This window comes from Idiotropiscis lumnitzeri, chromosome 3 (genome assembly GCF_059441095.1).
Source record: "Idiotropiscis lumnitzeri isolate Australia: NSW breed Sydney's pygmy pipehorse chromosome 3, RoL_Ilum_1.0, whole genome shotgun sequence".
Lineage (NCBI taxonomy): Eukaryota > Metazoa > Chordata > Actinopteri > Syngnathiformes > Syngnathidae > Idiotropiscis > Idiotropiscis lumnitzeri.
The window spans coordinates 28040680-28065056 of NC_142393.1; the positions used below are offsets into that span (position 1 = coordinate 28040680).

Genomic DNA, 24377 nt, shown 5'->3' on the forward strand with positions numbered 1-24377 from the left:
CGCCTTTGCCCATCCCTGCAATATTTATTACCACAAAAATATCCTACTTCTGGCATTTAGCCTGCAAGCAATCTTAAAAGGACACTTGGATGAGCTTAACTTTGGCACTTATGTAATAGGTTTGCATGTAAAAATGGCATCAGGACCAAAAAGTTGCGGAAATAGGATGGAATGAAAGCTGTTCAATAAGAAAGCAATACGACATCCCGTTCATGCATCTTTGTTGCACCGCTGGACAGAGAGGTTGGCTACGTTTACCGGTCGAACAAACCAAATATTCACACCTGACTACTTCAGAGTGGAGGAAAGTGACGAAACACGAACAAGGTAGCACAAGGTACCCTACCACATGTTTCAATGTCTAATAAAGGCACTGATTAGAGATCTTGAGGTGTATATGTAGACACAAGAAAAACAAAAAAGCTGTATGAGAAGAGAGTTCATGTGAAAAGTTGATTGAGTTCCTTAATTGTTAGACTCTGTGTTCTTAAATTCTGTCCTCCAATGTTCGGGTGCGCTTGAAGGTTGGGGTTTTGGGTTGGGTTAGTGTTGGGCATTTTGGCAGAACAGGCACATTTGGCAAATGAGCCTCCAGTAGGAAGTTTCACGCAGGTAGGACAATTAGGCAGAACACCAGAACACACGATGGAGAAGAAAACAATGAGGTAGAAAGCTAAAGACTGAAGTGACATTTTTTGTCTTTGTTAGATGAATGTCCTTGCGCAACTACTGTTTTATTATTTACATTATAACACTGAAAAGATATAAGATAAAATATTTTGTCAAAAGCTAAAGATATTATTTTGAGTAAAGACTTCAAAAGAGTGCTACTATGTTTGTTTTTTTGGTTTAGTTTTTTTAGTAACATACATACATACAGAGAAGACGTAATATAAATTAGGACTGCACCATATATTGAACTGTCATTGTGCCAACAAGCTACCTAGAACATAAAGCCAGCAGTCTTTTTCATAAAAAGCGAGGTACAGCCGAGTGTGTCAAGGGGCGTCTGACTGTGTGTGCGTGTGAGTCTGTTTTGCGCATGCGCGTGCCTGTCCTCATCAGCGTTGCCGCCCAGGGCGACCCTAACCTTTCAGTCAACCCTCTCAGGACCGTGACTCTCTCATCAGGCATCCCCGGCCTGTCAGGCAGATGCCAGCCAGAGGAGATATTAAAGACATGGTTCTTATTGGCTTTGTTACAATAAAACATTCCGTGCTGGAGTGAAGACTTATATCTGTAACCTTTTCTCCTTAATATTCGAGTGAGACAGACTGTGTGTCATGATAATGACAAAAAAAAAAGTCATGGAGATGGGCATAAATGGAATATGTATTGGACAAAGGATCCATTTGTGAAAATGTAAATTCAGATAGTTCTCATGTGGAAGCGATTATTTCAGATTTGCATTATGTCAAAATGTTTGTATTTTTAGTGCAAGGAAGTTTCAAGTCGAAGCCCTTTCACCTTTCTGGCATATGGAAATAAACGCAACAACAAAGACGGAAGGCACAAAATGCGAGTGTGTGTGTGAGAGAGATTAAGAGAGAAAGCGAGCGAGTGAGAGAGAGATTTATCTGAGAGTGGCCCCCCTTCAGCCCCCATAATTTGCCATCACATGACAGAGATGCTTTTTTGAGAGCTGTACCATTCCCCTGTGAACCTGTAAATCATCTACATGTGTGTGGTCACGATCGCTCAGAGATTAAATATAACGGCCTCAGGAAATATCCAAAGGCTTTCTGTTTTATTCTATTTTAAAATCAGGATTATGTGAAAAGGAAACTGACATTTAGCTGCTTTGGCGATGCAGGGTATCACATGTATCACTTGCATCTTTATGCTAATGAGGCGAATGTCTTAGGCAAGAGCTACCCTTTGATACTACAACATGGAGGGTGGAGGACAAAAGTAGAACATAAAGATCACTTATTTGCTACTTAAAATTGTGTACTACTAAATTGAATTGTGCTTGGTGGAAACATTAATCCAAATCAACTTTTTGCTGATTACAAGGATAACAAAATACTTTTTTAACGCTAAAAAGTTGGAGTGACCTATATATCGGACGAGTGAGACTGAGATGGTCACCGCATAGAAAGAAGCTAAACTAAGTCCATTAGATTGTATTTTATTTGATGAGCCCAAAGTCCAATGCGCTTTAGCCCTCTGTTGCATGTCCTCCTCCTTGTTTGGCCGATTAAGCTCAGACTGAGATGAGATTTCTTAAGTACAGACTGACAGAGTGAGTGAGTCACTATTTGACTGAATCATGATTCATCTTTAAAAGGAAAAAAAAATGCACATGAATTCCAGAGGCTAAATCCGTTGCACCGTATGTTCGTTATGCGATTGTTCGTCAGGGCAGGTTTGCATTTATCCATTGCCATTTTTTCTTTTCTGCGTGACAGGGAAGCGGGATCCTTTCCCTGCTGCTTTTGGGTGAGTGCTTCACCTTTATGCGCTGACCTCTCAAACCTTTCCTCTTTGTATCTGAGCCGTTTGGCAGCCGGCGACATATGCATATTGCCGTGGGACACTCCACTTTTCATCTTGAATGAGCTGCTCCTCCAAAAGTCTGTACGGTCTTATCTTCAAAACAGTTCAAAAGGTTGCTGCTCCCAATCTCTCAAATGTTCAGTAGGGTTCTCAAAGATCAAATGACACAATATAAATCAAGCTTTAAAATGGTCACTGTTTTGGGAATAATTATTGGACATAATTACCACATCTCGTTATAAATCAGCTTTTACTCTGCTTTATAGACACTTGTTAGACACTTGCTTCGATAAAGTCCTTGACCATAAGAGTAGATGGTTAACACATTAGCACTCCAGTCCAACACTTAAAACAGTAATCTGTCGGTTGACATTCCACCTAGAGGAAGTCAGAAATATAGAAAATAGTCCCTACTTTATAGCAAACAGCAACATGCTGATCAAATAGTTGACACTTGCTTTAGATTGGACAGTAGTGTTGAATATTCCTGACAAGTCATTTTTACAACCATCTAGGATGGATTCTCACGTGAGCGAGTGCAGCGATGTTGGCCCAAGTCTTAATTGACATTAATAAAAGCCGACACGCTAATATTTGTTTTCCATGATTTCCATTTATATTGACGACAAGTGTGGTGTGTAAACAGGTGTTTGGTGTGTTCCCAAGGGGATAGTTTGAAGAAGAAGATGAAGACAAGAAAAAAAAAAAGATCAAATGCACACAAAACAGCCTTCATCTTAATGAGTTTGGCGCAGTGCTCGTGGTCTCATCACAAGTAAATGAAAGGTGAAGCACAGGAAGTGGCAGTCTGCAGCTTCCAACCAGTTTGATATCTGAGAATAAATGGTTTCTTGTGCCGTCGTGATGAGCATCTTTTTGGTGTGTTTCATTGTCACTCAGTGAGCTTACATGCCCCATCCCAGAATGCAGTACTCCAGGCTCCCATCAGTAACCACTCGCGCTGAAATAATAAAAGTCACAAACTGATGATTTTTAACCCCTTTGAATTTCCTTAATACTTTCAAATGATCTCATGTGCATGAAAGTAGCTTTGACTGTTTCATTATATTTGTAGGCTATGGTACTGTATTATCTTGTGTAAGGGGTCTTTTGGCTGCAAAAGGTCTCTTTCGTCCTCAGTATAACCTTTAAAAACAAATGCAGGCTTGCTGACTCAAAACACCCGCAAGCTATTGTGGCGCAAAGGACAGTCAGGAAATTTGGAACATGTGAGCAGCGGTGCAGGACACGCTTTGCATTGTCTTAATCTAAGTCTCGAGGCTATGCTGTAATGCAAGGTACAAACAAAAGCAGCCTGGAAGAACAGAGAACTCTCATGTGAGATTAAAATGCATGCTGAGAGTATCACCTGTAGACCTGATCATAATTAGAATGATGCTCAGTAGAATGTAATCCTCTGTTGAGGTCAAACAGCCTATTTGAATTGGTATCAAATTCAACTCTATCACTGTGTATGGATGTCCTGCTGTCATTTTCTCAGCCTGTTTGGTGGTGGGGTGAGTTTCCATGGAGACATAGTGAAAAGTGAACATAAATGACTTATTTCCAGATCCTCACCAAAATGTGATGGACATTGATTTGGACATTTTGTGCGCACCTGCAACGTGAATGGTGATTAATAGGGGTTTATGTGTGCAACCAACTTCCTCAATTGGCAAAACAGGATGAAACATTTCCTTCAGGTTCAGGTCACTGCAAAGCACCTTCAGAATTATCAGCATGTCTACCATTCTGAACTCTCACACACACACGAGAACACCCTTACCTTGCAGAACAGCATTGTGATGTGTTTTTATATACCCTATTCAGTACTGAATTCCTTTGCACTCGCTTATTTATTTATCTAATTTATATATTTGTCTGTATTATTGTTGTATTGCACTGGAGAGGGGAGCCCTCTAATCTCGTTGCACACTTGAGTACAATGACAATAAAGGGATTTCTAATTTCTAATTTCTAATGTTTCTGTTGAAAACAAAATGTCTTCAAGCGTTAGTGAAGATGACCACATCTGATGTTTAATCTTTGTTCTTTTTTTACATACATCATATCATTTATGTACTGTATAAATAAATGATCTACCTAAATGTATTCAACCTTTCCAGCAATGAAGAAAACAATATAAAGCAATTAAAATGTTTGGGTTCAAAGTTCAAACCATCATTCATCAGCCAGCATCACTGAATTCACTGGAAGTTTGTTCAACTGTTTTTCAGTTTAGTCATGTGACATTTCACATTGGCCCATACAATAACTCTGATTTGTACTTGGTGGGAGGAAAAATTCAGAAAACCAGACACATTTTTTGATAAACAATATTTATTGACATAAGATAGGAATGCAAAATAGAAATGACTGGACATTTTACTGGGTGTTTCATCAAACACAGCAAAATATTTTTTAGAACCAAAAAGCAAGCTACCCCACACTCCAAAAAAACAAAAACAAAAAGAAACACAACAAACCACTACTTTTGTTTGCATTTTAACCTCCGGACTGTTAAGTCTGGCAGTTTCTGTTACTCCACTCCTGTCCTCTGCTGACACTGTTGTGTATGATCAGATGGGTCCAGCTCCCCTTTGGCAATTTGGATGATAGGACAAGAATGGACATGTGTGCGTCTGCCTTAGGTAAGTGCTAGTTCTAATTTGGATATTGATGCCGTGCTTGCAATTGGAAGGGAAACACACACACACACACACGCACACACACACAATTAACCCCACCATGGATATTTTCATTTCTCAAGTTTAGTTTTACATACAGTGTTAGCCTGGCCACAGCAGAATCTGAAACTATTCTGATAATGTATAAAATACAATGAATGACAGTGTTAAATCATTGTGCATAATCAAATGCAAAAACGGAAGCGACGTGTGTCATGTATGCTTATACTTTACTGGAAATCATGATAGCAAGAATAATGATGTATTATTTGATGTAGTTGTCCGTGTAGTCGCATGTGTGTCATGATGCTGGAGTTTGTCTGATTGCATTTGAAAATGACCGGATCCTTTTGCAAAAAGTTTATTCCGTTGGTGCAACAAATAAATAGATGCATTAGATGGCTTGTTTCGAGCCTTTGTGTCAGATCAATGTTTCAAATGTTGCTGTTTTAATAGCAAGATTGCACAAGGTTATCCAACTGATGTTTGACTTCTGACGAATAACACGCACTGCTAATCCAACAGAGCCTGTAAGTATAATATCGTATTCACCTCTGCACTGAGGAAGCTGTCCATCAATTGACATGAACAAAAGCAGCTTGTGTTTTGAAAGACACAAAAACACATTATAACCACATACGTCCATGAAAATAACTTCCGCTGACAATTCGACCTAGTCTGGGTATAAAATGAATCCAGAGAATGTGCTGTACTTATTATTATTGCCTCCGTGAGCTTTGCCGCCGTCCAATTTCACGTAGACTTCGTCGCCCGAATCTAAGTGCAGCACGGCACTGTTGCTGGCGTAGTCATAGTTTTGGTCCGCATCCTGAGCTATGGCACTGGCTCGGACCTGGAAATAGGGGACAGTATTAGAAATTACAGAACCTCGCAGTTATACTAATAATAATGGAAAAAATGTTTAAAGATTTAATCTAAATGTATAGTGTTTAGAGAGTTACTAAATGCGTATCCACCTTGTCCCTTCCGTTAGTGCGCATTATGGAGTAAGTGGCAAATAAGAACTTGCACACATGCTACCTGTGTACACACTAGTGCTCAAACCCAAATTCCATCACAATATTTTAAAAACAACGAATTTCATGTTGGATTTTAGTGCGTAAAAATGCGCGTCCTGGTTGAGTGGAGTGGCATTGTCATTGCACGATCAAATCGTTTATTTTGGTCGCAAGGTACGTACAGCACAATTTGTAATTTACCTGTCCATTTTTACACAGGTCGGCCCACATGCTGGTTCCGTCTCCTCCTCGCATTAGCACATGATAAGTGAAGTAGTAGATCCCCGATACATGGCAGGTGAACTTTCCGGTGCTCGGATCGTAGAGGTTCCCCAAGTTTGTAATCACGTCGTCAAACTTAAGCACCTCGTATCCCTCGTGAGGGTTCTTAAGACCGACGTAAAAAGCGAACCGGTTCCCGCTGTGTGTGGAGTTGGCACCGTCGGTTTCGCTGTGCTCTCCTGCTGTGGTTAACGCGGGGAAGGCGAGTTTGCTGCCGCCGCGCTCCCCCGGTGGACCCCTGGGGCCAGGGGGTCCTGGCTCTCCCGGGGGTCCCCTGAGTCCCGGTTTTCCCGGCCGCCCCGGTTCCCCGCGGCTGCCTTGCGCCATCGGTGGTAGCTGCGGTGCGATGCCATTGGCGGTCTGCGTCTCTTCTCCAGGGGCGCCTCCCCCGGGTGTGGCGCTGTAGGGGTCGCATACCATCCGACAGGTGCCCATCATCTCGTAGTAATGAGCTGAGGTCTCCGAGGGACGCAGGAGGAGAAGCGGCACCGCAATGGCCAGAGCCAGCAAAACCATCACGACAGCGGTGACCACAGCCAACAGTGACCACTTCCTCCGCGCGGTTCGGAGACCAAGGGACGACAGAAAATCCGCGGAGCCTCGGTGGGGGGTAATGATGAAAGAGGATGAAATACTTTTTGAAAGAAAAATGGAGAGAGGTGAAGTTAGTCGCGCGCGGATCACTCGGTTCAACGCCTTTCAATGGGCAGCGGCGAAGAGCGCGCCTTTGGACCAGTCTCGATGGAGGGTTGCGCGCTGACAGATGCGCCCAGCCCAGCGGCGTCCAACTGTCAGAGGTGCCAAAGACGAGAGCGGAAAAAGATACGAGTCCTTCAAATTAAAACAGCAGCCCGGCCAAAGAGCAACAGCTGCATATACAAACGAACGAGAAAGATTTATATATATCCAGTAAAACGTGAGTCAATCCAAATCCAAATCAAAGAATATTAATCTTCTGTAGGTTGAAAATGGAAAACAGGAAGTAGATACTAACTTGCTATATATTTTCAACTTGACTGGTTAGGGCTTTTAGTTTAGGCGTTTTAATAATTTGGTGCTGTAGATGACTTAAATCGCCCAGTGATTTTTCCTTTTGGCTCGCATCTCCTCTACAAATTACTTGATAGTGAAATGGGCTAGGCAGAGTCGCCCACCCAGTATCAGATTAATAATATTGGTGGAGGGGGTTAGACCCTATTCCGGGGATTGGAGAGTTTACTACTGCTGAGCTGTTGAAAGATGCAATGCCAATGAGTACCACAGGATGGCAGACATCGCGCAGTAGCATGCCCAACCCCAAGTGGCTAATAAGCATCAGTGAAGAAGAGTGTGTCACCACAACACGGTCTTAAAAGTACACAACAAAAGCCTTTTTTCCCATAGTTCGTTTGTAGCACACAAGGACAGGGGCGCAGCTATGCGGTGGCCAGGGGTGGCCATGTCTACCTCTGGTCAATCCCTGGCCACCGCACATCCAAGGGGAAATTTGAACAACCAACCTTAAAGAAAACTCTTAAACAATCTGTCTTCAGAGAAAAAACGTGATTCTTACAGTGAATGTTATTCAGAACTAATACTTTCACACAGCATGACCGGAGACTCAGCAGTAGAGTCTGCTCAGAATTACATCAAATGGCCAAGTGCAGACTGATGGTGGTGACATGAAGTGGCCAACTTTGGTCACCCATGCACTGTGCCTGTCGTGCCCGTTCATAGACGCGGGAGTGGGCTGATAATGAATGCAAGTAACGGTACAGACATGTCACCACCTGTGTGTCAGAGCTCCCTCAGACTGCGGAAATATATTGGACATATTTTTCCATGAGGTTGAGGCTAACGGGACCTGAATTTAAATTCTTGGAGAGGATAAAGATTCTATAGCTTTGCGAAGAACCTCATTAGCGCATACGCATTTACAGAATTTATGCGGCTTCTTCTGCCAATGAGACACCTGCGCACTTACGATGCATATCAGTTGTATTCATGCGTGTGCTTTATAGCGCAGGTCTTTCATGTTCGTTAAAAGTACATTATCCTTTTAAAGTAATAATCGTTTTGTTATAAAGGCGCAAAACTATACTAAAACACACGCTGGAAACTATGCGCCTGAGATTGGGGCATAGTCCTCCCATCTACCATAAGACTTTACAGCTCAAGGTGACGCAATCTGCTGAGGATGAACAGAAGGCTTTGGTGAAGCCCGGTGGTCATACCAGCAGAGCCCTACACCTCTCACAAGCAATTTCAGATTGTGTTCAGCTCAGCTATTACTCCTGAAAACATGACTGGCACTGAGAAATGGAATAAATGCCATTAGAAGTCAGAAGGGTAAAGCAAAATTGTGATTAAATCTGAGGAAGTCCCTGGCAAAGCCGTAAATTACATATACACCACCATTCATGCATTGTTTTGCTCAACCACTGACAGTGATTTTTTTTTTTTTTTTTTTTACAAAACAAAACCTAGAAAAATTATGATTTCGGCAAACCGTCGGCTTTTTGTACTCGACTATGTTAAAAGACAGCACAAATGACCTTTATTCAGGATTAGTACAGTGAACTGTATCTTCCAGCTATGATGAGCCATGCACGACACACTGTCCACATTATGCACTTCTGGTTCCCTGCGGCACTGCCGTGCTTTTTTGTCACATTGCATGTGAGTGCGCAGCGCAGTAATGCACACAAACAATGCAGTGAGACAATTGAATCAGTATGTAATTGTGTTCCTCCTTGCATTCATGGTTTCCCAGATTAGCATAAACACAGGAAACAAAATGGTACGGAACTCCCTGCATTTGCAAATAAACCTTCAAAATTGACTATAATGACTCTCAGGAGTATTATATAAAATGAGAAAATGATGTTGTAAGTAATGTGAAGTGTCACAGAGTATGTGTGAAACTCTTGCTGAGCCACAACAAGGCAACTATGAAAACCTGCAGCATCAGCTCCTGTCTCAACATGTGACCCTAATCCCCCATGAAGACGCTGAGGAATCTGTTGCCCTGGAAAGCACGTAAAGAAATGTCTTGCTTGATGACACCTTTGGACACTGATGCCCTATCCCATATCAACGGAACATTAATGTTTTATGACCACTTCCTTTCACTTCTGTGCACCTTAAATGGTTATCTGACAACCATGCTTGTATCATTCAACATCTGGCTGAAACTAACTTGTCACACTTGTCAGGGCTCACCATCAAAGTTTATTAATTAGCATTCTTCACGCTTTTGTGGAGAACATCTAACAGAGGTTGCTTTTTGATTTATTTGACCTGTTGATCTTATTCAACAGGGCGGCATGCTGGAATTGACTGTGTGTGCACATCCACCTCACAGTTAGTTCTGAGGTGGATGTGCTCAAACACATGTTTCTTCTGAGAATTAGATACTCTAAATTAGCGTCTTCATCCAAAACCTAGTAAAAAATTGCTTGTATTCGTATTCAGATTTTTCAGAACAGTACTGAGGCCTAGTTCCCACATAGCACATAAAATATTGGGTAAGCGCCAGGAAATGTTACTCACTTGTCAATAGCGACTTTGTAAAAAAAAATAAAAATACAGTGCATCTTAATCAATGGCTTGCAGACATCATGCTTTTGGCGGTATGTCAAACGCATTTGAAAATGTGTTTAAAAATGTACCAAACTGTACATGTATTATGAGAATCCATCCATCCATCCATCCATTATCTGTACCGCTTCTCCTCACAAGGATTGCGGGGGGTGCTGGAGCCTATCCCAGCTATCTTCAGGCAGTAGGCGGGGGACACCCTGAACTGGTTGCCAGCCAATCGCAGGGCACGCGTAGACAAACAACCATACGTGCTCACACTCATAACTAGGGGCAATTTAGAGTGTCCAATCAACCTTCCATGCATGTTATTGGAATGAGGGAGATAGATTTGTGCTTGGCAACACAACGCCCCCGGCCGCAGTCTGATAATTAACTATGAGGATGTGTAATCGGATTTGCAGCCGCATGTTTTAGACACTCAGGTGAAGAGAGTGGATCACTGCAACCTGATCATCACCTTGCCGTGTGTTGGCTCCGATGGTGGAGGAAGATGCTGGTCTGACTTGAGAGCTGGAAATTTTGTGAGGATTTTGCTGGGACCATCTGGCAAAATCGCCTGTCAGGAAGAGTTTCAACTCCCTCCTCCGGAACAACTTCACCGGACGCGGGTACTTTGAGTCGCTGTTTGATGCATAGGCACAAACAACAGTCTGGACTGCCCCCCCCCATCTGAAAGATTAAAGGGGCTACCCTCTCATCCACCGGGGTGAACACCAAAATACAAGTGTCAAGCAGGGGGGGCAGTATGTATTCCCACACCTGCTCTGCGCCTTTATCATGGACATTTCCAGAGTGGAAGAGAATCCAACCCCACGAAAGGACTAGTACAAGAGCCCAAGCTGTGTGTGTAGGTGAATCCGACTAGATCTAGTTGGAACCTCTCTGCCTTGTACACCAGCTCGGCCTCCTTCTCTGCCAGAGAGGTGACATTGTCACAACAGCTACCTCACAAGACACGCGCCCCCTATGGTCCCTCCCACAGGTGGAGAGCCCATGGGAATGGGGACCTACTTTGGCCATCAGGCACTCGCCAACGAGCCCCACCTGCAGGCCTGGCTCCAGAAATGAGCCCCAGTGACAAAGGAATCATGATTATAAGTCATATGAACCACTCTTTCTCTAGTCCCTCACCTAGGGCCTGTTTGTCATGGGTGATCCTGCCAGGGGCATTACCCCAGACAACTTAGCACCTAGGATCAACGGTGAGGTGATGGCTCATGGAGGGACGTCACTGATAGTTCGCACAAATTATGAAGTTAGAGTTGATGCGGCTATGAATAAAATGCAAAATATCAACCAAGTCCATCGACTTGATTAGATTGGTAAGTCTAGTATTAAGAATTAAATATGTCAAGGGTATAGCAGTTCAAGGTGTGCCCAAAGTCCGCTGGGATAGGCTTCAGCTCATCTACAACCAATGTGAGGAGAAGTGGTACAAAAATCGCATGGATGGAGTTTATTCATTATGTTTGGTTTCTTCAAAGACAGACAGTAATGTATTTCAAAGAACTCTAGCTAGTGAGACACACAAGTGGCCATGCCGGGGGTGACACAAGGGCAGGACAGCAGGCATGCACAGTTCGCATGTGTTTGTGTGCGTGCACGTGTATGTGTGTGTGGGTGTGTGTGGGTGCTGGGTGGGTGTGCGTGACAGTAATGCACTGCTGTGAGCCAGAGGGATTCAACCTTTTGCAAGTGGCAAAGGCAGACATGATGAAGTCATGTTGACAGTCTGTAACCTTCGGTCCGACATCCTATAACACAATTTTTATTTTGCTTATGATTGGAACCCCAGAGCCAGTTTATCAAATAGCCAACACCAAATAAAGATGAAGAAAATGCTTGAGTCCAATACTGTTAAGCAAAATAATGAAACAAAAATAAGTCTTCATCATGACGCTCAGGGCATGTTGTGTGGCTGCAGTGACTTCTTGGAGGATACGAAGCCCTCAGTCCGCCCTGAGTGCTAAGTATGTGATAAGTGTGTGCTCCCCCCAGATCTTTTATATTCACAACATGGTGACAGCTCACGATGATGATAAGAAAGAGCTAGTAAAAATGTTTGCTTGTGTGATTTTTTTTTCCTTTTTGCATTTCCACATAGACAAAATTGTTGCCCTTTGCAGAAATGCAGAAAATATTGTAGTACATGCTACAGACTGACTGAAATTTTTAGATTTTAACCAGCATAAAGGTGTCAGCATACGCCACCGGCCTTCAGTTAGGGACATCAAAAACATTCACCAGAGTGTAACGAAATTTTGTGCCTTTATTGTGAATTTACGAGAGTACCGTACCATCCATCCATCCATTTTTGCCACTTATCCGGCAGGCAGCTGCTTCAGCGGGAAGACGCTGACTTCCCTCTCCCAAGCCACATCTTCCAGCTCTTCCCGGAGTGATCCCCAGGCATTCCCAGGCCAGCCGGGAGACATAGTCTCCAGTGTGTCCTGGGTCGTCCTCGCGGCCTACTGCCGGTGGGACATGCCCGGAACACCTCACAGGGAGGGGTCCAAGGAGGCATCCTAATCAGATGCCCGAGCCACCTCCTCTGGCTCCTCTCAACGTGGAGGAGAAGCGGCTCGACTCTGAGTCATGACAGCGCTTCTCACCCTATCTCTAAGGCCGAGGAAAATCATTTCGGCCGCTTGGTTCCAAGATCTTGTTCTTGGACTCTGTAATCTTTAATTTGCTTGGATATTGGTGTGTGGTTTATGCTAATGCACGCACACCTTGTGGTTGGATGACTATCGATAGAATGTTCAACTGTGTTACGATGATTTTCCTCTGGTCGTTATTGAGAGTCCTAAAATAGGTGGCTAAAAAAATGCCTGACTAAAATTTAATTATCTTAACAGGCTAACCACCAGAGGGTGATGCATAACATAGATCAACCGGTAAATCGAGAGCTTCGCCTTTTGGCTCAGCTCCTTTCTCACCACGACTGGTCGATAGAGTGATACATCCTCCGCTCGCTCGTGAACAAGGCCCCAAGATACTTGAACTCCTCTACTTGGGTAAGGAGCTTGTCCCTGACCCGGAGAGGGCACTCCACCCTTTTCCGACAGCGGACCATGGTCTCAGATTTGGAGGTGCTGATCTTCACCCCAACTGTTTCACACTCAGTTGCGAACCACTCCAGTGAGAGTTGGAGATGCCAGCAGTACCACATCACCTGCAAAAAGCAGAGATAGTGAGGCCACCAAACCGGACCACCTCAATTCCTCAACTGCGCCAAGAAATTCTGTTCGTTTTTTATTCAAGAAGCAAAATGTTCAAATAAAAACTCATCCCTGATCCAAATGTCTTCTGAAAATCTCTTTAATTCTCTGGAGTTCAGGAAATTGTACAAGTCAGATATCTCGGTTACTTTTCTTATTCTTGCAAGGACTCGTATCCAAGATGAATGCAGTTAAGAAAATAGCGCTCCTAAAATTCAGCCCTTATATTTTTATACAAATCTCACGAGACAGTTTTTTCATATCATAGGTCATGTCAGTTGAATTCGGTCTTCCTCTCTCCCTTTGTCTCACGGGTCGGTCCAAGGCCGTCTAGTCCCGTGGCTTATCCCAAGGCCCAAGGTCCCCGTCTTCTGGCATCCTGCCATTTTATCTTTGCTGTGGGTATGTATGCGTGTCTATCTCAATTTTTTGTGTTAATGTATGCGTTCCAGCCTGTGTCAAATTTGTTGTCTTTGGCTCACTTTTGTATGTCTCAGATGTGCTTTATTAGCATAGAAAATGTGAATGTGAAGTGTTGTCAATGGGACATACAGACAGTGCGCGTGTGCGTGTGTGTGTGTGTGTGTGTGTGGTGCAAATGAACAGTCTCCGGAATTCAATGTTTAAACTAAGTAATACATGAATATAACATGAGAACAATATAAAACCAGTAAGAACAATCACCAATTACTTCACGTCATTTCTGTGCACGGCTAGTTTTATTTGATTAATGTTTTTGTTTAATAAATGCTTAACATCTGTAGCGAATATAAATCTGCTCATGTTAATGATTGACATTTTGTCACGTAAATGCTTAAACTAATGCCACTAACATAATACAATCCTTCAAGATCATTGTCAATAGGTAACTCTATCTTTATGATTCACCTCCAGTGTTCACATTTTCAAAGGATCACTTCTACAACATTCATCCTAGAAATATCTCAATGTCCCATCACCGGTGAGCTAGCTCTGGGTTATTCATGTGGTCCATTGGGGCTAAGAGGGCCATGTTGGTGACCCATGCTTTATAGAATTCAGGTGGTCCATAGGCTATGTATTCATGTCAGTTGATAAAAACACAGTGACTTTCCAAAAACCTTAAACAGAATGTATGAACAAATATTGATTTTGATGAAGACCCCTTACACAACTGGTGTGCGCATGTTACAGCCTGGATAAGGGAGATACCAATGAATACTCTGACACAGATACTTTTTCTCCAGCAGCTCGAGTGAGAATCTTTAAAGTGTTCATGTGAGTTAAGCTCGACCCACCACATGTGAGTGGCCGAAGCAAAAAAAAAAAAAAATAGGGCATGTGATTGGACCATTTTCGTTCTGGCAAAGAGAAGGAATTTCCAGCCGGTGTCGATGAGTGTTCTTTGCCACAAGCGATCTGAAGATATCTTTTTTCTCCACCATTTTGCTTACGATAAAGCGTTCGCAAAAAGGTGCGTGTGATTACAATCCATTTTGAAAAACGTGTGGTGTGTTGTGTGTATAGTGACAGCTTGTGTGTGACTGACGGCTGTGATGTGCTGATTGCGCATGCAAGGAGCGGAGGAGAACGAGCTGGCAGGTGTTAAGTAAAGTTGAACAACAAGTGTGTATATTTAGCTTGACCAATGTGCGGCTTTGTCTATTTTTTGGGGTTTCATGTATTTCCATCAAAGAGAAAGCATTGAAAAAAAAACACAGATATCACACAGATACAAAAAATAGGTCGAAGTTCAAAATGGCAAAAAGCAGGAAACCTCGCAATTGGGAAATAGATAATTTATAATAACATCAAACGTACATAGTGCTTATAATGTTGATTTTATGGCACATTGACTCCCATTATAACTCACAATTTTCAATAGATTGTAACTCTGACCTTTTGTAATGCATTTCCCGTGATGATAGTACAAATCCCTTCACACGGGACTGAATAATGGGTAAAAAAAAAGCCATTTTGGGATTCATAGCGTTCACGCCACTAAATCAGAATCAGAATACCCTTTATTGTCATTATGCTCAGTGTACAAGATTGGAGAGCTCCCCTCTCCAGTGCAATATAACAAGTAATTTAATTAAAAAAATTCCAATTAAATTAATCAAATGTTCAATAATTAAATAGAAAACTAATATGAAATTAAATAAATAAAACCCATTATGTTGCAGTTCTACACGGTAAGGGAGTTCAGTAGTGATGGGTAGATGAGGCATCCTGTATCGTTTCGACACAGTGACATAATGTGTTGACACTGTGTTGACACTGTGTTGCTGAATACTGACACCTGGTGGACTTGCAGGAAACATTTGACAGGGTCATCTGACACTGATCTGTCAAACTAATTTTATCCAATTCCATTGATTAGCGACGTGATGTGTTTTTATATATCCTATTTCGTATTACTTTGCATCGCACTAATTATTCTCTTATTTATCTAATTTATATATTTAACTGAATTATTGTTGTATTGCACCGGAGAGGGGAGCTCTCTAATCTCGTTGCACACTTGAGTATAATGACAAAGGGATTTCTGATTCTGATTAGGCATTTACTTTCACATTAATTTTACATACACGCAATTTCATAAAAAAAAAAAATCTTTGATATTCAAGACGCAGTTGATAAATTAAGACAACATCTGTCTGAATGCCCAAGCAAAAGTGTTGTGAATGACAATGCACTCATTGTAATTAAAGATTTTTATTAAAAAAATTAGTTTCTCCAGCGTTTTGTTATTCAGTCTATTTCTTTTTTTTGAGGCAATTTCCCCCGCCTTTGAGAAGATCCTCTCACAAGGCACTGAAGAGGCCGGTGTGCACAACGCCTGTGTGGCAAATATAAATCGGTGAGGGAACGTTGCCTCCATGGACTTCCAGTATAAGAGCGGGTCTTCCGTACGTGCAACGTGTCCTGCTGACATATAGCTCTGCACCTCTGAGTGCGCATCAACAGTGACGTCTTCCATCTTGCGGATCTTTAACGCAAAGTAACGCGCCAATAACTCGATGCTTGTTTTGAGCGTCCATCCTGTTGACAGATGCGCTTCCTTATGAACACAGTTTGGCGCGCGACCGCTGTGTCGACACGTTTCTGGGAGTGGTCACGTGACTTTCTCAAAGCAGTACGCGCACCGACACGGGGTTTGCCCTGGAAGCTCGGCGCGCGCATCGACGCCTCGGTGTCGTTGGACCCATCACTATTAAATACACTAATGTTCAATGGTCGAATTCATTTTATGAATTTTATCAATTTTGGGTGTAACTGTCAACTTTTGAGATTTCTTCTGCGTTTTATTTTGAAATGCCACATAAGATTTCATTCAAAGTACTTTGGTTGGATACCTGGGATTGTCTAGTGAGTGTAAACTGTAGTGTGGTTGCGGGATAACGAAAACTTAATTTTTCATGATTTTTTTCAAAATCGGGTGTAACTGTCAAATTGTGAGATTTCTTCAGCATTTTATTTTGAAATGCTACATCAAATTTTGATGAAAGTACTTTGGTTGGATACCTGGGGTGGCCTAGTGTTTCTCAGCGCTGGTCTGGTTCCGGGATAACAAACACTTAATTTTTAATGAATTTTCATAATCGGGTGTAAAGGTCAAATTTGGAGATTTCTTTGGACTTTTATTTTGAAATACCACATCAAATTTGGATGAAAGTACCTTTGTTGGATACCTGGGATGGCCTAACGTGCCCCAGCACTGGTCTGGTTGCGGGATAACAAAAACTTAATTTTTAATGATTTTTCGTAATCGGTTGTAACGGTCAAACATTGGGATTTCTATGGCCTTTTATTTAGAAAGGCCACATCAGATTTTGATTAAATTACTTAGGTTGGATACCTGGGGTGGCCTAGTTTGTCCCAGCACTTGTCTGGTTGCTGGATAACGAAAACTTAATTTTTTAGGATTTTTCATAATCGGTGTAAAGGTCAAACATTGATATTTCTTTGGCCTTTTATTTTTAAATGCCACATCAGATTTTGATGAAAGTACCTTGGTTGGATACCTGGGGTGGCCTAGTGTGCCTCGGCAGTAGTCCGGTTGCGGGATAACCAAAACTTAATTTTTAATGATTTTTCGTAATCGGTTGTAACGGTCAAATCTTGATATTTTTCATTCCTTTTATTTTGAAATGCCAGATCAGATTTTGATGAAAGTACCTTGGTTGGATACCTTGGGTGGCTTAGTATGCCTCTGCAGTAGTCTGGTTGCGGGATAACGAAAACTTAATTTTTAATTATTCGTCATTAAATCAGTTGTAATATCAGCCATTGATCTACAGTTAAGATTGATTTCTCTTTCTCTCTCGATTCATAACATTTCTTGTTACAATTCTGAGTCAGTTTGCATTCCCCCTGGGTGAAAAGAGAAGTTTAATAACATTATTTTAAATCAAAACCACTGACGTGCATACGTGAGTTTCAAAACTTTTATTTTGAAGGTGGCCATCAACAAGCAATTTCGGCGCGTTACCGTATTGCACCGTGTTGCACAGTATTGAAAATTAGAGCGGCGGCTGGCTTGACTTCGTTTTCGCGAGTGGAGGCTGGCCTGACTGCAGTTCGGTTTCAGAGTGCCCATCACTATTGAAAACACATTGTTGTTCAAAACAAACTTTAGAAATTATTAACTTGTATTGGTGCTCATGCGCTATAACACTTGATGCTTATGTGCTGTAAAACTTATTTTTATACCTGAATAAAGGAGATATCAATGACCTCTCGGACACAGATCCTCCGAATCCCAGCTCCAGGGAGAACGAACGAAACTTAACGCCGAGAGTTGCCTTTTCCGTCCTTGACAGACACAACTTGTCGATCACAAATCACTTTTCTCCAAAAGGTTAAACTAGCAGATGACAGATGACATCTTGTACAGGTACGTGAACAATTTCTCAAATAATGATAAAAATGTTCGACATGTTGAACCCGTTTTCCACCTCTTTTTAAATACGTTCCAACACTTTGCTAACTTTCTAATAGGTATTTTTATTCATGTTTATGAATTTCCACAATTACTGAATTGTCGGTTATTTCTCATGTATGAAATCACATGACACCAATCAAACACGCACACGGCGGACCACTGCTTCCTCGTTATTTTTATGCTCAGTGGTGCGCGAGTGTTTTAGCAGCACAAAAAGACTCATAAAATTGTTTCAAGCCTGTAGAAACGTGTGTTTTCTGTGTCTTCGCTGGTGACAAATAAATACCCCGCCGCGGACCGCTCACCCGCTTGTTCCAATTTTATCTTTCTCAAACATGTGGGGGGCGCGGCCATGGCGTGGCTTCCGCACTGTGGCCATCTCACCAGGAAGAGAAACAGCAGCAGTGTGAGTGCTCCCAAAAGTTTTCTATTGCTCCCACCACTATTATATTATTATTGTTGTATCATATGTATGCGTTCTTCTGCGATCGACCCAACGATTTCATTACACGAAGGTACATATTTTAAAAGTTAACTTTGCTCGAGTTCGACCGAGGGCATATGGCAAGGTGCTACAACGTTTACTAGTTTTAAATCACTTCGCGAAAAGACTTATGTTGCACGTTTGCGGTTAACTGCGAATTGAAATGCAACGCTGAAAATGTAAAATTCCTTGCTCGTATATCGTTTAGCGGTAATACAACTAACGTTGAACGCTTGTCTTCATATTGTCGTGGTACTGATGTTGCATGCAATTCATTCAAAAATATTTTTGCAGTTCCCAAACGAAGAATGCGCATGTCGAATTGTACACTAGTTTAATGGATGTGACCCCAAATCAAAGGGGAAAATACTTGGTGACAAATTTGACTTCATATGTGTTAACAGAGAGATACAATTGCCTCTCCGTTGTTATCAGTCCACCATGCCGGACGAGATGCAACGAGCTTTAATCCAGAGAGGAGGCAACACGGAGGGTTGCAGTCCTCTTGAGCCTCGTGTGTCCGAGCTTGATCATCAAATTGTCGGCATCCTGGGCACCGGTGACTTCTCCCGCTCGCTTGCCAGAAGACTGGTGGCCTCTGGCTACCAGGTGGTGGTCGGGAGTCGAAACCCCAAACGCTCTGTGGCTCTCTTCCCTGAAGAGGCTGAGGTGAGACCCAATTGATTTAATGCATGTTGTTGATTCTAAATCCATATAATTACTTTTACTTACATGCTGTATTAGACCTCAGAGTTGTATTCTCTTTACACCTTGCTTCATAATGAATATTTGTTGTCCCATTGTCGACAGTTTTGCCCTACTTCTAGTCAGCTATAATTTTCATGGAATATAACCTCTGCAGAGGTAGTTGTTTGTTTTCTACATCCATCCATCCATCCATCCATCCATCCATCCATCCCCTAATGCTTATCGTTCTTGGGGTCATGGGCGAGCTAGAGCTACTCACAGCTATGGACAGTTAGTCTTCAGTGAACCTAACATCCATGTTTTCGGAATGTCAGCCAGAAAACCTGGAGCATGACCAAAAATGGGGAAAACATGCAGAACTGGAGCCAAGATCCAAACTGCAATTTATGTATTTTTATTTATTTATTTTTTTGTTAGTGATTTAGATCGCATGATATTACACAAGCCTGCTGTTCCGTAGTTGTGGGGCATGGTGCAAGAAAGTTGCTATCTCATGAATGGAACAATGTACCCCAGATTTAAAAGGTCCACCCTGTGTCCATTTGTTATGTCTTGCATTTTCGACACTTCATACCAATAAAAATCAGTTGATAGTTTGTTTGCATTTTATACAAAATCGGTGATCGACTGCAAAGTTTTAATTTGCGCAATCTATCAATGACGTCATTGATTGGATCAGCGAAATAAGATGTTACCGCAAACACATCTTTGTTTACTCCGGGGTGGTTATTTGCTTCCCGAGTCTATATGTGAGCCTGAAAGCTAATCTGGTTTAACCTTGGTTTGTGTCGCGTGAGTGGAAAAACTTTGCCCTGGGAGGTGCTCAAAACCATCCATAAAACAGTCAAGGTTCATGTAGTTTTTCTTTTGACTGGTAAAAAGTCTGAAAACCATATTATTGTTTTTAAAAAGAACAAGCAACAGTGTGTGTGTTATTTATTTAAAAATAAAATACAGCCTGCTTCCAATACGAGCTGACATAGCTGGTAAGTCTCTGGACTTATGTACAGCTGTGGAACCAAGCTAGCAAAAGTTTAAGCCAAAGCCACTAATAAATGGATGGACAAACAAACAAGTACTTTTCTTGTATGGCCTGTCAGTGTTCCTCACTCCACTGGGTTACAAACTCTAATCATTTCTTTGCCCGCCATCCAGGTGACCACCCAGCTGGAGGCGGCCAGCCAGGCAGACGTGGTCTTTGTCGCCATCTTCCCTGAGCACCACTCCACCCTGTTGGAGCTGAAGACGTGTCTGGCCGGAAAGATACTAGTGGATGTTAGCAACGGCTTGCAGATCAAGCAGAGTGGGCCATCCCATGCCGAACGACTTGCTGACATGTTTCCTGAGAGCTTTATTGTGAAAGGTTTTAACACAATATCAGCATGGGTGCTTCAGACTGGACCTCGAGATGGGAGCAGGAAGGTAAGACTATTGGAGGTCTTGTGCTCATTGTGATATCTGCAATATTAAGGAATCCTGTGAGATATTTTTGTCTGCTTTTTTGTGTAGGTTTTCCTGTGCAGTGACAGCAGTAAGGCTAAGAGCTCAGTCCTTGCAATGTGTCGCAGGATGGGCTTCTGTCCCGTCGATATGGGTCTGCTCTCCTCTTCTGTGGAGATTGAAAACCTCCCCTTTTATCTCTTTCCTAACTGGGGCACGCCCATCCTTATCACAGTGATTCTCTTCATCTTCTTCTACCTCTACAACTTTGTCCGTGACGTCTTGCATCCCTTCGTCACAGCGGGGAAGAGTGCCTTCTACAAAATGCCTGTTGAAACTGTCAACGTCACTTTACCTTCCGTCGCCTTGGTGATGCTTGCACTCGTCTACATGCCGGGCTTGCTTGCCGCATTGCTCCAGCTAAGGCGGGGCACCAAATATAATCGCTTTCCAGACTGGCTCCACAAGTGGCTCACCAAGAGGAAGCAATTTGGATTATGCAGCTTCCTGTGTGCGGCCATGCACGCCATCTACAGTTTGTGTCTGCCCATGAGGAAGTCGGCACGCTACAAGTTGCTCAACGCTGCTGTCAAACAGGTGAAAGGGAGGCCACTGATATGATCGCACCTGTTGCTTTCGGGTGTTCTATCAATCACGTGTGGAACCGTGTGGCGTGTAGGTGAAAGATGGCGTGGAGCACATGTGGAGTGATGAGGAGGTGTGGAGAATGGAGCTGTACGTCTCAGTGGGCATCATAGCGCTCGGGCTGCTCTCCTTGCTAGCCATCACCTCCCTGCCCTCCGTGGCTGACAACATCAACTGGCGAGAGTTCACCTTTGTACAGGTAAGATCACTTTTTGACAAGCCAGTGTTGAACAATAAATTGGTATCTGGCTTGTGTTTCAACAATCAGGTGTGTAGGCAGGACGTGATACTTTGTGGTGTCGTCACTCAAAAATATGCGAACAACAAAGCGTGTGAGCTCGGTAGTTTTACAGCATCAGGACAAAGTGGCAGTACGTACTGACAAAACAGGAAAGAAATGTAGGGTAAGGGTTGCTGTGGAAAGTTAAGTGTGAATTGGCTGGCAACCAGTTCAGGGTGTACCCGCCTGCTGCCCGAAGACGGCTGGCATAGGATTTGCGATAAGCGGTTCAGAAAATGGATGGTTGGATAAATCAATGGGTTAAAGTACATAGCAGACCAGCTGATTGTATATTTTGAACAACTGAGACCCAAATGACTCAATCATCATTTGATTGCCATTCTTAAATTGGTCAATATTGTGTTGACATTTCCGTTGTAACATACAAATGACGATAATCTGCAAATGCAGTGTGTCGAGCTCCACCCCACCTCTATTCTACCATAATGTACCGTAACAGCGATGTCAAAATTAGCAAACGTCTCAATTATTTTCGTACCCCTTAGAAATATAAACAATGAAAATAGTCTTGAGAGGATTCCTCTGAAGTGAAATCACACATTAGGCAATTAGTGTGTTTGCACTTTTACAGATGACTCAGTTCAGATGCTAACACTCAAAGCCGCCATCATTGCTGGGGCTCACACATTCTTCTCTCCTCCTCCTCCTTGTCCCGTGGCTCTGCTTTCATCTCACCACTAAACTAATCCTCTGGCCGTCAGATTAGTCATGTCCCAACTGCCGGCCAGCAATGAATTATTGCCATCCTTTCGGCATTAGCCACCGATGAATGTTCCTGTGCAGCGCAGCGCTTCAGGACAGACACTTGATCTTGAATGAGTTGAGTCAACTCCTCGCTCACACATGAAACTCTGAAAACTTTTGAGAGAAGTGAATCACCCACATTCAAACAATTTAAATTCGACAATCCAAATGGCAAAGATTTCAAAGCAGGCACCAGGTAGCCCACAGGCAGGGCCTAAAGACAGCTCACCAGTGAAGTTATTCAATTTTATTTTTGTGTTGATATTCTTATTTACAGTTCATTTGCATTGATGTCAATTTGGAAATGACAAAATAATAATTTAAAAAAGTGATGAATGAAATGAAAGCGAATTTGTTCTCTCAGAAGGGTAAATGTTATGTAATGTGTTATTTTCAAAATGTTTGGGGAGATTGTTTTAAAGAGTTCAAATGCAGTGCCTCTGGAACAACATCTTTTGAACCTTAATTTGGTTTGCCAAGATTAATTGATGGTGATTTTCTAGCCTCGCCAGATCTGCTATTGACCAAACAAAAAGCTCATGTTGAAGCGTAGTTACTGTAGTTTCAGTGCCCAATAGGGATAAATGGTTTGGATTAAGGCTTTATTAAGCAGAAGTCAGTTTGTGTCGAGTGGAAAGAGACACTCATCTCTGGCCTGTCTGTGAATAGGGAAGAGCTCGACTATTTTGGACCCTTGACCACTACCTGAGTCAACCGTGTTTTTTTTTTTTTTTTTTTTTTTTTTGTAATTGCGCCCTCTGGTATTCTGGAACGCACCGGTGACACTTGCTTGGGTCATGAATCGAAGGTCGTTGTTTTTGCTTGTGGCTGTTTGGTGGCTTTTGACCCAGTGAACAGCAAAATCTCTAAATTGGCCCAGCTAAAAAAATGCTTCAAGTTGTAAATAAAATGTTTAGGTTGTAAGTAAATGAAACATGAATAAACTAAATCTCTTTGAATAAATCTCCCTACAGTCCACTTTAGGCTACTGCGCCCTGTCCATGGCCACTGGCCATACACTCCTCTTCGGCTGGGACCGCGCGTTTGACGCGAGCCAATACCACTTCCTCTTGCCACCTACTTTCATAGTGGTCCTCATCCTTCCTGTCACAGTTCTGTTGGTCCGCCTCATTCTCCTGCTGCCCTGCATTGCGCGCCAGCTCCGACAGATCCGCCGCGGATGGGAGAGGAGCCGGCACATCCGTTTCATCCTGCCCAACGATGACTGTTACAATGGCTTAGATAATGTCAGCCATGTTTGAAAAATAGTAAAACACTGTAGTTTTGGCAACCTTGAAAGCAATGTGTTGCACACATGTAGAATGTTGTAGAAATGTTTTGGTGATTTGAGAAGAAAAATAATTTAAAAATAATCATCCCGCGACATATGACTGTAGTGTGTGGAGCTGCAACCTTCATGCACTTTGCATTTGTATGAGTAGCTAGCTGTGCTGCACGATTTTGACTTCTAATTTATTCCTTCCTGATGTTTTACTGTCAAGTGCTTCTGGATGCTCCATTCAAATTGAATCTGTGCCGCAATCTGTTAGCACTTGTGTTCAAACATAGCTTGTATTTTCTTTTTGTGTGATTTTTTTTTTTGTCAAATACATTTTGCCATAATTGTTCTCTTTGTTGTAATATTATTTTGGATTAAAGCTACTATTTAATAAAATAATTTGAGAGATGTTTGCAACTCGTGGCTATTGCGATTTTATTGGGGTCACGGAAAAAGCAAGATTGGCCTGGTTTAATCTATTGTGCAATGCTGTCATCTAGTGGCGAAACAAGATCTCTGGAATTTTCAATGCAAGTGGTTTTCTGTCTCTGCCGGTGGA

The 24377-nt window shown here is 42.4% G+C and overlaps 2 protein-coding genes across 6 annotated transcripts; one reads left to right on the forward strand and one right to left on the reverse strand.

Moving 5' to 3' along the window:
- Nucleotides 1-4682: 4682 nt before the first annotated feature.
- c1ql2 (complement C1q like 2) lies at nucleotides 4683-7558 on the reverse strand. Its single transcript, XM_088290429.1, has 2 exons — nucleotides 6407-7558; nucleotides 4683-6039 (listed from the first exon to the last, which is right to left on the reverse strand). Exons 1-2 carry the CDS (start codon nucleotides 7001-7003, stop codon nucleotides 5860-5862), a joined length of 777 nt encoding a protein of 258 aa, XP_088146555.1. The 5' UTR covers nucleotides 7004-7558; the 3' UTR covers nucleotides 4683-5859.
- A 10273-nt stretch (nucleotides 7559-17831) lies between these two features.
- On the forward strand, nucleotides 17832-24235 carry LOC148340707 (metalloreductase STEAP3-like). Of its 5 annotated transcripts, XM_088292092.1 has the most exons (7): nucleotides 17832-18169; nucleotides 18605-18623; nucleotides 19137-19370; nucleotides 20565-20831; nucleotides 20919-21446; nucleotides 21529-21693; nucleotides 23514-24235. In XM_088292092.1, exons 1-7 carry the CDS (start codon nucleotides 18147-18149, stop codon nucleotides 23799-23801), a joined length of 1524 nt encoding a protein of 507 aa, XP_088148218.1. In that variant the 5' UTR covers nucleotides 17832-18146; the 3' UTR covers nucleotides 23802-24235. The 5 variants fall into 5 exon arrangements, with proteins under 5 accessions (XP_088148218.1, XP_088148215.1, XP_088148217.1 ...); XM_088292089.1 differs by lacking the exon at nucleotides 17832-18169 and having other exon boundaries at nucleotides 18394-18623; nucleotides 19106-19370; XM_088292091.1 differs by lacking the exon at nucleotides 17832-18169 and having other exon boundaries at nucleotides 18421-18623.
- The last annotated feature ends 142 nt before the right edge of the window (nucleotides 24236-24377 follow it).

What these genes read in the sequence shown, in the direction of transcription:
- c1ql2 (XM_088290429.1), bottom strand. Translation starts at nt 7,003, where the DNA reads ATGGTTTTGCTGGCTCTGGCCATTGCGGTGCCGCTTCTCCTCCTGCGT. An exon ending in ACCTGTGTAAAAATGGACAG is followed by an intron (nt 6,040 to 6,406) that starts GTAAATTACAAA and finishes CCCTATTTCCAG; the next exon opens with GTCCGAGCCAGTGCCATAGC.
- LOC148340707 (XM_088292089.1), top strand. Translation starts at nt 18,553, where the DNA reads ATGTGGGGGGCGCGGCCATGGCGTGGCTTCCGCACTGTGGCCATCTCA. An exon ending in GGAAGAGAAACAGCAGCAGT is followed by an intron (nt 18,624 to 19,105) that starts GTGAGTGCTCCC and finishes ATGTGTTAACAG; the next exon opens with AGAGATACAATTGCCTCTCC. An exon ending in TCAACGCTGCTGTCAAACAG is followed by an intron (nt 21,447 to 21,528) that starts GTGAAAGGGAGG and finishes TGTGGCGTGTAG; the next exon opens with GTGAAAGATGGCGTGGAGCA.